General features: G+C 35.8%; 1 protein-coding gene across 2 annotated transcripts in view; it reads left to right on the forward strand.

The window, feature by feature from the left end:
- The first annotated feature begins 32 nt into the window (after positions 1-32).
- LOC106169940 (uncharacterized) overlaps positions 33-12,681 on the forward strand; it is a 41,752-nt gene continuing 29,103 nt past the window's right edge. Inside the window, exons 1-4 of one of the 2 annotated variants that reach the window (XR_001239153.3) lie at positions 33-90; positions 4,811-4,946; positions 6,615-6,735; positions 7,822-7,873. Coding sequence is in view for 1 of the 2 variants with exons in the window: in XM_087004781.1 (XP_086860907.1) it covers positions 11,331-11,364 (34 nt within the window). In the remaining variant the exon portion in view is untranslated. Of the gene's footprint in view, positions 91-4,810; positions 4,947-6,614; positions 6,736-7,821; positions 7,874-11,242; positions 11,365-12,681 lie in introns of those variants that run through there. The other variant, XM_087004781.1, reaches the window with a different exon arrangement.

The raw sequence follows: 12,681 nt of genomic DNA on the forward strand, positions 1-12,681 counted from the left end.
AGAAGATTGCTTGTTATTGACACTTGGGAATTATGGGATGCATTTTTCCATGCTGCTTCCTGCTCGTGGCTAGCGGGAAAGACAAACAAGGTGAATTATTTGCCGTTAATTAAGGCTGTTTCAATCAAAGTGAATATGCCTTGGTGGGCGTATGCTTGTTTGTTGATAATCTGTTGTGTATTTGTCATTTTTTGATCACGAAATTATGTAGATCGCTAAATAGCCGGGTGGAATCGTTGTCTTGTGTCTGCAACCACGTGGACTCTGGGGGAAAGTGAAATTGATCGAAAAGTTTGTCTTAGTTCAAGCTTTTCTTAAGTTGAATGGATTCGAAGTATGGGATGTTATATACATTGCAAGACATGCATACACATGGTAGTATGTTTGATGAGTAATGAGATGTGTGTTATCAGGCAAGTAGAACAAAAGCTGAAAATATTTTGCTCATACCGGTATATACTGTATTAATTGTGTATGGCTTACAAACCAGGTGCCCTTGCACCGGTAATGTTAAAGTGCATATCGATCATTGTCCTGAAACATTGATGGAAAACTTAGACAGATGTATGAAACAGACTTCTGCATTTATTTTAAAATCATTGGCGTAGTTTTAAAATTATTATCGACTTGCTTAACAGAGTACTTCTCAATACCTTAGGCTGCAACAGTATACGGCACGCTTGACATACTTAAAATGCTGGAATACATCTTAAAGTGGATTAAGTTTTCTCTCTCTAGCACTTTTGTTATAAATTTTATACATTCACCTTTAACCCTCAAAATATAATTGTTGATATTGCGCTAAAACTGGGAGCAAAACCACACAGTACACGATGTCAAAGTGTGATATTATCTACATCCCTGCATCTTTTAACTCCTCCAAACTGATAGTTTCCTGTGTTGTTAATCCCTCTCATCAGTTTCTGAGTGACTATTCTTCATTGACTTTCGGCTTTGTCCCTTCACAATGGATATTAGCTTCTACCTAGAACTGGTACATCGTTCCTGCATTTTGTCCTCTAGTCCTATCTCCTGTATATCCTCTTTTTTAGCCGCCATGAACCTTTTCCTCTGCCTCTCTTGTTTTCTCTTCTTTACTGGTTTCATAGCCAGCATTTTGAATTTTTGAGACTTGGCTCTTAGAGCGCATTCTCAACGAATTAAGCCAGGCTTTACAAAGCCGGTGACCTAAAAATGGCTGACGTACATGAAAGAAAAAACGCCTAATCTTTTAATAGTCTCTCCGCCTTTCACACGCCTCCCCACACGTCGTCCCTGCGGGGTACAGTAATTAAATCTCGGCTCCGAACATCAATATTTCCGTGAATATCTCTGGTGATATTATCTCCGTAGATAGTCGATTCATTGCTGTTCTACGGGCCAAATTATTCCTTTTTCGTCTCTGTTTTCAAAGATAATAGAACAGAAGAGCTTTTTTCCTTCGATCGCCTTCAGCCGCCATGCTTTCTTCACCACGAGTTTAACTGATGAGCATGCGCACTTAATATTTCTCAGGTAGCTTCCGCATGGCGAACGGAGATGCGATTTAATTACTGTACCCCGCAGGGACGACGTGTGGGGAGGCGGAGAGACTATTAAAAGATTAGGCGGTTTTTCTTTCATGTACGTCCGCCATTTTTAGGTCACCGGCTTTGTAAAGCCTGGCTTACTTCGTTGAGAATGCGCTCTTAGGTTTACAGTAAATTAAGAATGTTTTACATGTCACACTTGTTACTACTGGGGAAGAACGATGGAGGGAAGTAGATGGTATGTAACTTTCTATTTATGTAGCCCACATTGTGAATCTCCCTTGCACTATTATCATATTACTGGCATCAATACTCTTCCACAGTGATTCTCCCCCATAACATTACTCCTGCTTCATTGTTTTTTGAGGGACAAGTTAAACATTTGATCACTTGGGAGTAACATTGAAGGGTATACATAATAGGGATGTGGAGGAGTAATGATGATTGATGTGGGGACTTCGAAGTTGCACACTGTTTGCTGTTGATAAAGTTGGAAATATATGAATTAAGATCTGTCAATACATCAGTAGCAAAACCATCTTTGGAGATGTTCTGAAATTCTTCCGTTTTCTTGAAAAAGAGATACACAGGGTCGACAAAATGATAGCAAGATTCAGTTTGGGATTCAGAAAAACAAAAAGAATTAGAATATAAAATTCTTGATCTATTTAGAATATAGTTTGTAATGAAGTTGGTAGAAAAATGTCACAGTAATAAAAAAGCCCTGAAGAACTTGTAAAAATTTCTACTTTCAAATTCTGTAATTTGCACTCGTTTCAGTAAAATTATATAAATACATGTACATCTCAAACTAAGTTAAATCACTCCTTGCATTAGTTTTAAGTTTCCTTATGATAGAGAAGATATTAAAGCAAAAAAAAAAAAAAAAACTGAATTTTGATATTTAAAGGGTTTTAGTGTAAATTTTTCACAGAATGAGGTTTGAGTTGAGGAACATTGCATCATAGTTTGAGACGATATATATTAAGAAAGTTACATTAAAAAAAAAGAGTTTTGGAACAGTTTTGATCAGATATAGAGCTTTAAGAGGAAATTTGTTTTATCTTTTCAATCATATTTTGGAATACAGGACACATAAAGTTACGCAATTGGAGAAAATATTGCAGCAGAAATCATACTTGACATTAGTCTTGTTTTTGACAGAAAATGTTACTCTTCAGAGTTAATAGACAGAGACCATTTATAAAGAAGTACAGAAAAAGAAAGATGTAAAAGCATATCGATGCCAGTAACATGATCATATTGCAAGGGTGAGTAACAATGTGGGCTAAGTAATTTTATAATACCCCCATTTTATAAGTAACAGCAACCAAAAAAAAAAAAAAAAAAAAATCACTCAGTGCAAGATTGTGTGTTTTCATAAATGCTGTAGAAAAATGACAAAAATATAATATTGTGTGTTGTTGGGAAGAGGAAGAATATCTTGTAGATTTTTTTTTTTTTTTTGCTTTGGCAATTTATGAGAAATATGACAAAAAGGCTTCCAAAGTTAAACTGCACTAAGTCAGTGTTTTGTTCATAGTTTTCAGTTGAATGACAGAATAAGAAAAAACCAAGTATTCATTTTTATTCCCATAGTCTATTATTGGGCTATGACAAGTTAATTAAAGAGCTGTAGAAACATGCAACCATTTGTAAAAATAGTTCGTTAAATTGTGAAAGTTAAATGTTAAGTGACAGAAAACAAGCCGTCTTGAAGTGAAAACATCATAAGGTTCAGTGCTCAATTTTACCATAGTTATTCACTGTAGTTACTGCAATTGCTGAAGGCTTAGTCACTGTGGTAAGTTCTGAATTCTCGTTCTCCAACTCTGTTGCATGAATTGTTCATCTTTCACTAATATCTTGATAATGTTTGATGTTAGTTTGTCTTTACGAATCGAGACAATTTCAGTTTGTTGATCTCTCTTTGTTTTCCATGATTCAATGAAACTACTCCATTATTTAACCAGGTACTGTTATATTGAAGATACATTTACAAATATTGTAATTGGTGCATAGGCCTGTTCAAGCATGGCACATTTTATCTGTGTCGGATTAAGTTCAAATTTCTGTTCCCATTTGAAACATCAACATTTTATCAAAATAAAAGTGAGTAGATTTTGCATAGACTTACAGTAGTTTTTGTTTTAATTAGTACCATTCTTCTGATTGGATCAAAACAGAAGTTAGTTTGATATACTGAAGTAAGAAAGTATATTCTCACTTGTGTTTTTACTGAAACTAAGAAAATGAAAGTCTCTGATTGTGAGTCATTGCCAATGTATGTTGCAATTCTGTAACAGATAAACACCTTGAGAGAGCTGAGAATTGAATTTCCAAGCAGTATTTAAAAGGGGCTAAAATTTGGCAGCTATTTTCTTGACAGCCGGTAAGATGGTATAATTAACATAAAAAAGGCAGTCATTTGTCATAGAAGCCTCTTATCTTTATTCACAAATCAGTATGATCCAACAAACCCCTCAGGAACATTATGTGACAAAGAAAGTCTTTAATGTCGCAAGTGTTGAATGAAGGGAAAAAATCAACATGGAGTACATGAGAAAATTTGGAACATGGGGTCCCCTTCGCTCCATGTCATCACAGCTTTCTCGAGTACATTTGATAAGCAAACATCGATGTGGGGCCCCCAGCAAGTTTGACCAGGTTCAAATTTTCATGCTTGGTGATTATATGTAAAATAATACAATTTCTTATCTAAACACGTCCACATGTAACAGGTCCCTAGCCTTAAGAATGCTGTAATAAAGGATGTTTATTTCATGTTCAAGGTATTGTTTTCATTTTGGTAGGAAAATATTATGCCGGCATATTTGGTATCATATTCTTGATCACGAGCTTGCCTGTGGCTCTTTGAAATATTGAAGGGGGTGGAAGGCTTGGGGTTATGACACGGTCTTTGATTGCCGAAACGAATCTAAAGCCTGGCAGAATTGGAAATTGTAAAGAATTTGTAAGCCTGATTGTGTTTTTTGTACCTGAAGGTTTACGGCAAGATTAAATAGAAATGGATACCAACATGGTTGAATAAGACTAGAGTAAAAAAAAATTAAGACAGCTTGTGCTGGTCTGTATGAGGTTTACATTAAATCCAAATTAATGTTTTTATGTGGAATGTTATGGTAGCATTCAGCTTTAAACTGGCAACTGATTAGGTAGCGTCATTGGCCGCTGGGCCCTCAATGGAAGCCAAAGCACTGAACACAAAACCATTTTCAAATGGAAATAGTTATTCATTTTATCCTTTTATTATTCTTTAGATCATTCATTTTACCACAACAAGCTGGTCACCTTCCATTAGCGTGTGTGGGGGACACCAGTCATCAGTCTTGTAGACCAGAGCTGTTCCAAGGTCTGTGAATTGGGGTCTGCCTTTGGGAAGTTTCAGTTGCTCAGGTATACCTCATCTTGCAGTAATATTTTGAAGTTGATTTATTTTTAATTCATTGATTTATGAGTTTTTTTTTTCGTATTAAAATTTATGTGCTTCTCAAAACGTGACAAGTCTGAACATGAAATCTGTCAGGTGTGGTCATATGTGAAATCTGATATTGTTTAACTTATACAAGTTAATTGCATTTTTGGTTATCAAAATTAACTCTTTATGTTTATTTTTTCATTTATTTATGTTTTTTAACTAACTGTTTCAAAAGTACTGAAATATATTCAGTGCACCGGGTACTTGCCAGTTGGGTGCTGTTCACCCGAGAAAAAGTAATTGATCTTACTTCAAGATAAGCTTGAAATTGAATTCTCAGCTTCTTGTCACACATTTAAATGACATTTTTGAAAAGTTGGGTGCAGGGTGTCAGATATGTGATTGAAGAGTTAATTCTCTCTCCCCTGTGTCCCTGACGTACAGACTCCAGGGGGGGTTGACAAAATAACTCTGTTTAAAGTTGGTCTTAACTCTAGGTAAGAAAATTTACACCTATTTCGAATCAGGATGAATTTGTTGTAGTTCAGAAAGATACAGAGGCTATTGGTCTTATGCATTATCATTTTCTTACATTATGTAAAATAGGCCCAATATCCCCATTTAAGTGAAATATTGGTCATTTATTTGGGGCTGAAATTGACTAAAATTTTCTTGTATATATTAAAACCAACTTTTAACTCAACTTTTGTTTGTGAAACTTGGTCCATGGCTTATGCTTGGGGACAATTAACATTGTGCATGCTTAAGAAGTAAATGCAAGGTTGGATCTTATTCATCTCGTCTGTCTACAGATACCACCAAATACAATTGTTTACATCATGGGTATGACTTACACCTAAAAATAATGTAGAATTTTTGTGATACCCCCCCCCCTTCTTTTTTTTTTTATGCAACTTCGAAGACAAAGTATTTTGTTTGTACTCTTTTTTTTCATTTAGTCTTTGGCATGATAAATTGAAGTGTTCAAATTGAAATTAGTTCGATGACTTGGTCTTGTGGTATTTTTGATGAAGATATTTTGAATAGCTTGAAAGTTAAGGGAAAGTTTAATTTGAAGTTATGACTTTGAAGAAAAGATGCAATGACTATATGGTGATATATATGAAGTATAGATAAGGTTTCACTGTGGTTAATAGTCCTTTATGTAATGCAAAATAAATTAAGATTACTGCTCTCTACTAGAAGTAATTTTTGCATCCACTGTTATGAGCGTGTTTGTCACAAAGACCAGTCTGTATAGCCATTTTCATTCACTGTTTGTCACGGAATAACCTTTCACTTTATGAATACTATAGCTGTGCTGCCTATCTGGTCTGAAAACCTTTTCACGCGAGTTCATGCCTGTTATGGCTAGGTTAGATAAAACAACTGCAAGGGCTGACTAAAGAAAGTTGCAAGAACGGGATCGAGAACTTGTTCAGAAGGCATTGTATTGCTCGCGGTTTGAGCACTATAGTTGTACAATAGAGTAACGTGGTTGTAGAAACCAAAGCAGCCAGTCAAGTAATCCAACGCAAACTCTGGCTAACCAGGTGTGAATTTGGAAATGTTAGTGTAACTATTGTAGATGGTTCCCTAAAAATAACCATTATAATTCTCCCTTTCTTGCTCTCTCACTTTTACAGGATTGAATGAAAAACCGCAGACCAGATTACTGAAATGCTCCAACTTTTACTACAACCAGCACTCATGCAGAAATGATCCAAGTCATAGAAATAAACCCTTTCAGTTGCTGATAAGATTTTGGTGAGTTATGAATCTATTTTCAACACAAGATTTTATCACCTCAAATCTTTACATAAGTCGGCAAGTCAGTCTCCATTAAAGCCTTTTACACATGGCTATGGGAGACTCAATTAATTTAGTTGACCTTGAAATTGAAGGCATGTTGTTTCAAAAGTGAAATGATGAAACAAAGTAAAGATTGTACAAAGCCTACCACTTAACATGGCGATTTGCAATTTTGATTTCATTGAGATTGATTGAGGTAGAGGATGTGTCTCTGTGTCCACAACTGTGGACTTTTAAGTTTTTTGGAGTGATAAAAGATGTAAATTGAATGAAAAGAATGCACTCTCAACTAACAGCTGGCTTTTCCTTGTATTTTGTATACAGACAAAGGTGCACTGAGTGACAATGTTTTTTGCACCCCCAGTAAAAGAGACTGGAATGAGGAAACATTCTATAACAGTTAGCACTTTTTTTTCTCTCTGCTTGAAACCTGAATAAAAGGAGAAAAAAAAGGAAAGACTAAACAGAAGCTTTGAAATCAAGTTTGTTGACTCAAATCCTTAATATGTATAGTTCTCATGCACTTGTACTATGGTATGCAAAGATGTTTTTTACATCACAAGTCCAAAAAGATATATATTATTTCTGAGGTTTAAGAAAATGAGTCCGAAAGTTCATTTTCTTAGGATGTTATAATGCCTGACAGCATGCATGACATGATATGTATGGCTTGCCAGGTGGCTGAAATTGTTACATGTACAATGTATTAGTACTTCCAAATTTTTGCCATGCCCTTCAGTTGATTTACTGTCACTAAACATTAATATTTTTTTGAAACCAGAAAAGCGGCCTTGAAAATAAAGCTCAGCTCTGTAGAATTGGCAATCATAATGAATGTTTCACTGAAACAAAGCAGCACGTTTCGAATGTTTGTCCTCTGCCTGTTCTGTTTACCAGGATCTTTTAAATGAAATACTTAGCAAATCATTGGACTTTTATGTTGTTGCCTTATATTTAAATTCAACCAAAACTTGTGTTATGAGCATGCGGCTGATATTTTGTTGATCTTTACATTTCTTTTTTTTTTATTATTATTGGCAGGTTGAAGATGTGGCACCAAGGAAATTTTCAAATATTAAACTGCCAAAAAGAGGTAGGTAAAATAATCGCATTTTTGATTAAAAAATTGTGTATGAAATGTCATTCAGGAAATGGTAAATTGGCTTTATACAACAACAATTTAATGTGAAAAAATGGTTGGGGGAAGAAAGAAAATGTCACCTTAATTTCTCAAATATAACCAGACCGGAAGAGTTTCTCAAATTTTACTTGGGAATTTCACCTTACTGCACTGACAGGATTGAACAATTATGCTCAGGTCCAACTGAGAAGTGAAAGCTCGGGTCAGACTATTCCACCTTGAGGTGTGACTTCCATGTTTTCATTTCTAAGAGAATTTGTTTATAAAAAGTGAAAAGAGTGAAAAAAAATGAAGCAAAAATTTGGGGAATTAGAAATGATGTTTGGAGGAATAAATTGGGTGAAGTTTGAAAAGACTATGTGTGTGTGTGTGGGAATCAGATGGCATGTGCAGTGAAATAACTGCCATTTTCATTCAGCTGATGTATCCATCTCCCCATTGGGACTTGTGCCACTAAAGAACTGTGAATCAAAAGTTGGTCTTTAGTTTTAGACCAAAATGTTAGTTGACTTTGATCAAAGATAAATCAGTAGTTGTTCACTTGAATGAATTATTGCGTTTTTTTTTTTCTAAAATTAATTTAGAAAACTGGCCCATGGCTCTCTTGTTGGCCTAACAAGACTGTGCAAGTTCACAGGGCTGACTGAATTGGAATGGTTTGTTAGGAATTATGAAAAAGAGTTAATTAAAAGAAACTGGGGGTCAGTTTGTAAAAGAGCAGGGTCATGGGAAATGTCAACTCTGTATGGGTTAATAAAGAAGTGCCAAGTGATTTGATCAAAACTGATGTAATTATGAAGTAAAAAATTATTACTCTTTCTGAACAACTCCTATTCTACCCTGGTGCCTCCGTAGGTGTTAACGGGGCGTCTTGTGCACTGTTTTAATACTAATGATAATTGCCTTGAATTAATCAGTGCAGCATCAGCTGTAACTGAGTTGGACAGCATCTTTAATGAAGGTCTTAAATACAGCTTGAAAAGTTACAGCATGCAGGTACTGAAGGCATGGTTTTAAGAGGGGGGGGGATGAAGGGGTGACTTAACCTGAGGTCCTCTGAGGACATGTCAAAAATGGTGAGTAATCAATGAATACAAGAAAGGGGCGTAAACCATCATATACTCCTATGGACCTTATTGTTTTATAAGAAACTTACCAATTTTTTTTTACTTGTCATTGTAACGGAGAATGAACATATGTGTTATATTTTACACTAATGGGGTTTGGTATAAAAAGGATAGATAGTGTGGTTCGTTGCCCATTTCTTCCTCGTTAGTCAAGTCTAGACAAGTAGTTGAGGTGGAATTGACCATGATTAAGTCAACAGCTTAAGGGATCTGGAAGGAGCAAGTGTCTCTCAACACCTGGTTAAGTTTGGAGTAACTATTGCACTGATTCACATAAGATATTTTCATTTAAACTGTATGATTGTGGTGTGATTTCTCAAGTCTAGACAGAACCTTGGACGCTGCCAGAAGGAAAAGTTGCATGTTTGACAGGAGAGGCATGTTTTTTACTGATAACTAACTAGCAGTTCAAACGTTTTAAAAGGCTTCTCTCTTCATCCATATTGGACCTCTGTTACTTGGTTTTATTCTTTAAAAGTATGTATGTTTCAATACGATTTAAAAATTTTACTTAAGTTTGGAATAAGAGATGGTAATTATTTTGTTTCATGTTGAGAACTGCAAGTTAGAAGACATTCAGGACATAATTCTTTACTTTGGATATGGTTTCATGTTGCTGTAGCTTGCTACTGGTTCTCCTCAATAAATAGTTGACGGAGATGACACTAATATTGGATCAGATAAGATGCAAATTAATGGGGATTGCCTTCAACAATCAGAATAGGATGGGTGCAATTTGCTGTGTGTGTCCTGCTGGAAGTTGGATTTTAGCATGAGAAGGAAGATGGGGAGAACTTGCAATTGATCTTTGTTCTGTACTTGCATTGTGAGAATTCACTACTACATATTATAACTGGGTGTGTTTTTTAAAAGTAGACCAAAGTTTGGAGGTGGTGAATGGAGAAGGGGGATAAGGGGTATATACCACTTCTTGATGTTTTTGGTTGTAATTGCATATGGTTTCTTCTTACATTAACTTTAAAACATTTAATTCTGTTTCTGAGCATTTTAGAATATTGAGAAGGATTTTAATCTGTTTATTTCAATGGATATAGTTAACATTTGTTAAAGGATAAAAAAGAAACTTTTATGGCAAAAGCAGGGCTGGTTTTTGACACAATGAAAACATATCATTCTCAGTCGAAAGAGGTGAGAAGTCATTCAAACTGAATTTTACAAATTTTTTACCACTTTGCTTTTTATGAGCAACAATACATAACACCTTTTTATTGCTCCCTACACTTTGGTCTATCGAAAACATCATGTTGCAAACTGACGAGGTGAACTGATGTCAGATCTAGTAACAGTCCCATCTACCAGGTAAACTGCTTTTATGATTATAATTTATAAAAGTTTGATTATACTTCAATTCAAGAAAAGTTGTGGGAAAAATTCAAGAAGAAAAAGAAGATGTAAAGAGCTATGTGAAGTTAGACATGCTGTCTGAACATTTCACACGCCCATGTTAGAGTTAAATTAAATACTAATAAATTTGAAACGGTACACCCGAAATTGTTAATACGATCCGTTATTGAAGCAGGGATAATGTCGGTTATGTTCCCTGATGTTGCTGCCAGTTGCATGATGTGACATTCTTACATGTACCAGATGAGATGACTGACGTCAGAATGGCCCCGTGTATTGTGACGGAAGAATTTAAGGGGCCCAGTAGGGCAGACCTTTGCGGGCAGCCTTGACTAAGACCAGCGAAAAACCCAGTTATGGGGTATTATTCCTGCTTTCAAAGACTTTTATGTTCAGAAACACAGCAAAGTGAAAGGGACCAAGAGTGGTATGTTCAGCAGAATTCATCTGCCTCATCTGGTCCATTTTTCACCATTGTTGTACATAAAATGAATGGGTACAACACATGCATGCAAACGTTCATTGGCCATGTGCATGGTACAGCAAACGCAACTTGTAAGCAGCTTTTGTGTGCACTCAGGTGTAAGGAAATCAAATTAAAACCTATACACCTGCTTGCATAGAACCTGTGTATATAACAGGACCGAGAAAATATGAGCTTTTTAACCAAATAATAGATTACTGTTATTTGATAGGTCACTGTTCAGGCAGTGCTTGGTTCTTTCTACCTCTATTGCTAAGCACTTTTGTAAAATAGAAGCCCCCAGCCTAGGGAAGTCTGTTGAAGGTTGTGGTATTCAGCATTGAGAATCCTGTCAGCACATAGTGCAGTAGGTCTCCCATCAGGTTCAGTGATATGTAAGCCAGCAAATACTTTGATCAGTGTCTTTTTCTCTGGTGCTAGTCCACTTTTCTTCATGGCTGCAGAGGTTCCTAAGATAATAGCAAAAGGTAGGTATGCTTTCACAAATCATGGGATTATCAGTAAGTTTACCAAACATTTTTTTATGCACAACTTGAAATATGTTCAGCAATATATATTTTAGGGGATATCAATTACCTGAGGTCCTATCTGACAAAAAGCCTGATTAACTTATGAAGAAGTATTGTCTTTATTAATAATGTATTAGGCAATAATGACATTAGTATGGTTATTAGCATTATGATATCCTTGAGATGAAGAGGGTTTGGGATGAGTGACAGTCTGCAGATTTCCTTGTTTTAAAAGTTGATAAGGCCATTTTTGAGATGTTACAGAACTGATATTAAAAATTAGAAATCGAGGAGCTAGCCCTTGTAGTTAATCTTCCTCCTCCTTTTCTCCCAAAATGCTGTTCACATAGCTGCCTTCAAGTTCAGTAAATTTTGAGCCTTTTCAGGAGAATTTGTAGAATTCATTCAATTCAGTTTAATTAGTTAAGTTTCATTTGATGAAATGATGGAAAAACTAAGACTTCAAGCCCAAGAGCCAGTCTCTAAAAAGAACTCTTAATACCAAATAACTTGGTGCATTTTAATATATATAGGACAAATCGGTTAAAATCTAAGGCACCACTGAACTAGAATCAGTAGTCATTTCTTTATGTTTATGAAACCGACCCAACACATGAGCTACTGTATTTAAGTAGACTTGAAACCATCTTTTGGTGCTCAGTACTTAAGTGTATTCAGCCCCTTAGTTTTGTGTAAGACGGGAGCTCCTTGCCAGTCATTCAGCTGTTCCCAGGTGGGCTGGGCTCTTGGTTCCACCAGCTGAACCTTAGAGAACACGCAGTGAAAAAGAGAAAGATGTTGTTTTTTGCGTTTCCATGGGCAGAGCCACAAACATTCATAGTTAACACATCAGAGGTCATCGACTTTATTTTACTTAAGTCATTGCTGTCTTTCAGTTGAAAACATGTTAGAATTGAACCTGGCAAGACTTATTACAGACATCCTTCTGGGGACACGGACCTCGGCATTTAAAGGCAAATCAAGGGTGCATTAATTGTTATGTCACTGGGTGTAATACATTTGTTATCACCATGGAGATGAGTGTTTTTCTCCCAGTAAACATCTTGAGAGCAAATAATTTGAATAACAATTAATGAGAAATGCTTTTGTCTGATTGGACTTTTACAGATTGCGTACACCTTGGAAAGGCTTAGCTGTGGGTTCAAAGAGCAGACTTTTGAGCAAAATTTCCAAAAAGCAGGAAATTTGCATCATGCCCTTATCGGAACATTATGTTGGTGTGCCATGCTACATTTTTTAAGAACTGAAATGCAT

The sequence above is a fragment of the Lingula anatina genome, chromosome 2, assembly GCF_051362555.1.
Source record: "Lingula anatina isolate TDL-2025a chromosome 2, LinAna3.0, whole genome shotgun sequence".
NCBI classification, from domain to species: domain Eukaryota; kingdom Metazoa; phylum Brachiopoda; class Lingulata; order Lingulida; family Lingulidae; genus Lingula; species Lingula anatina.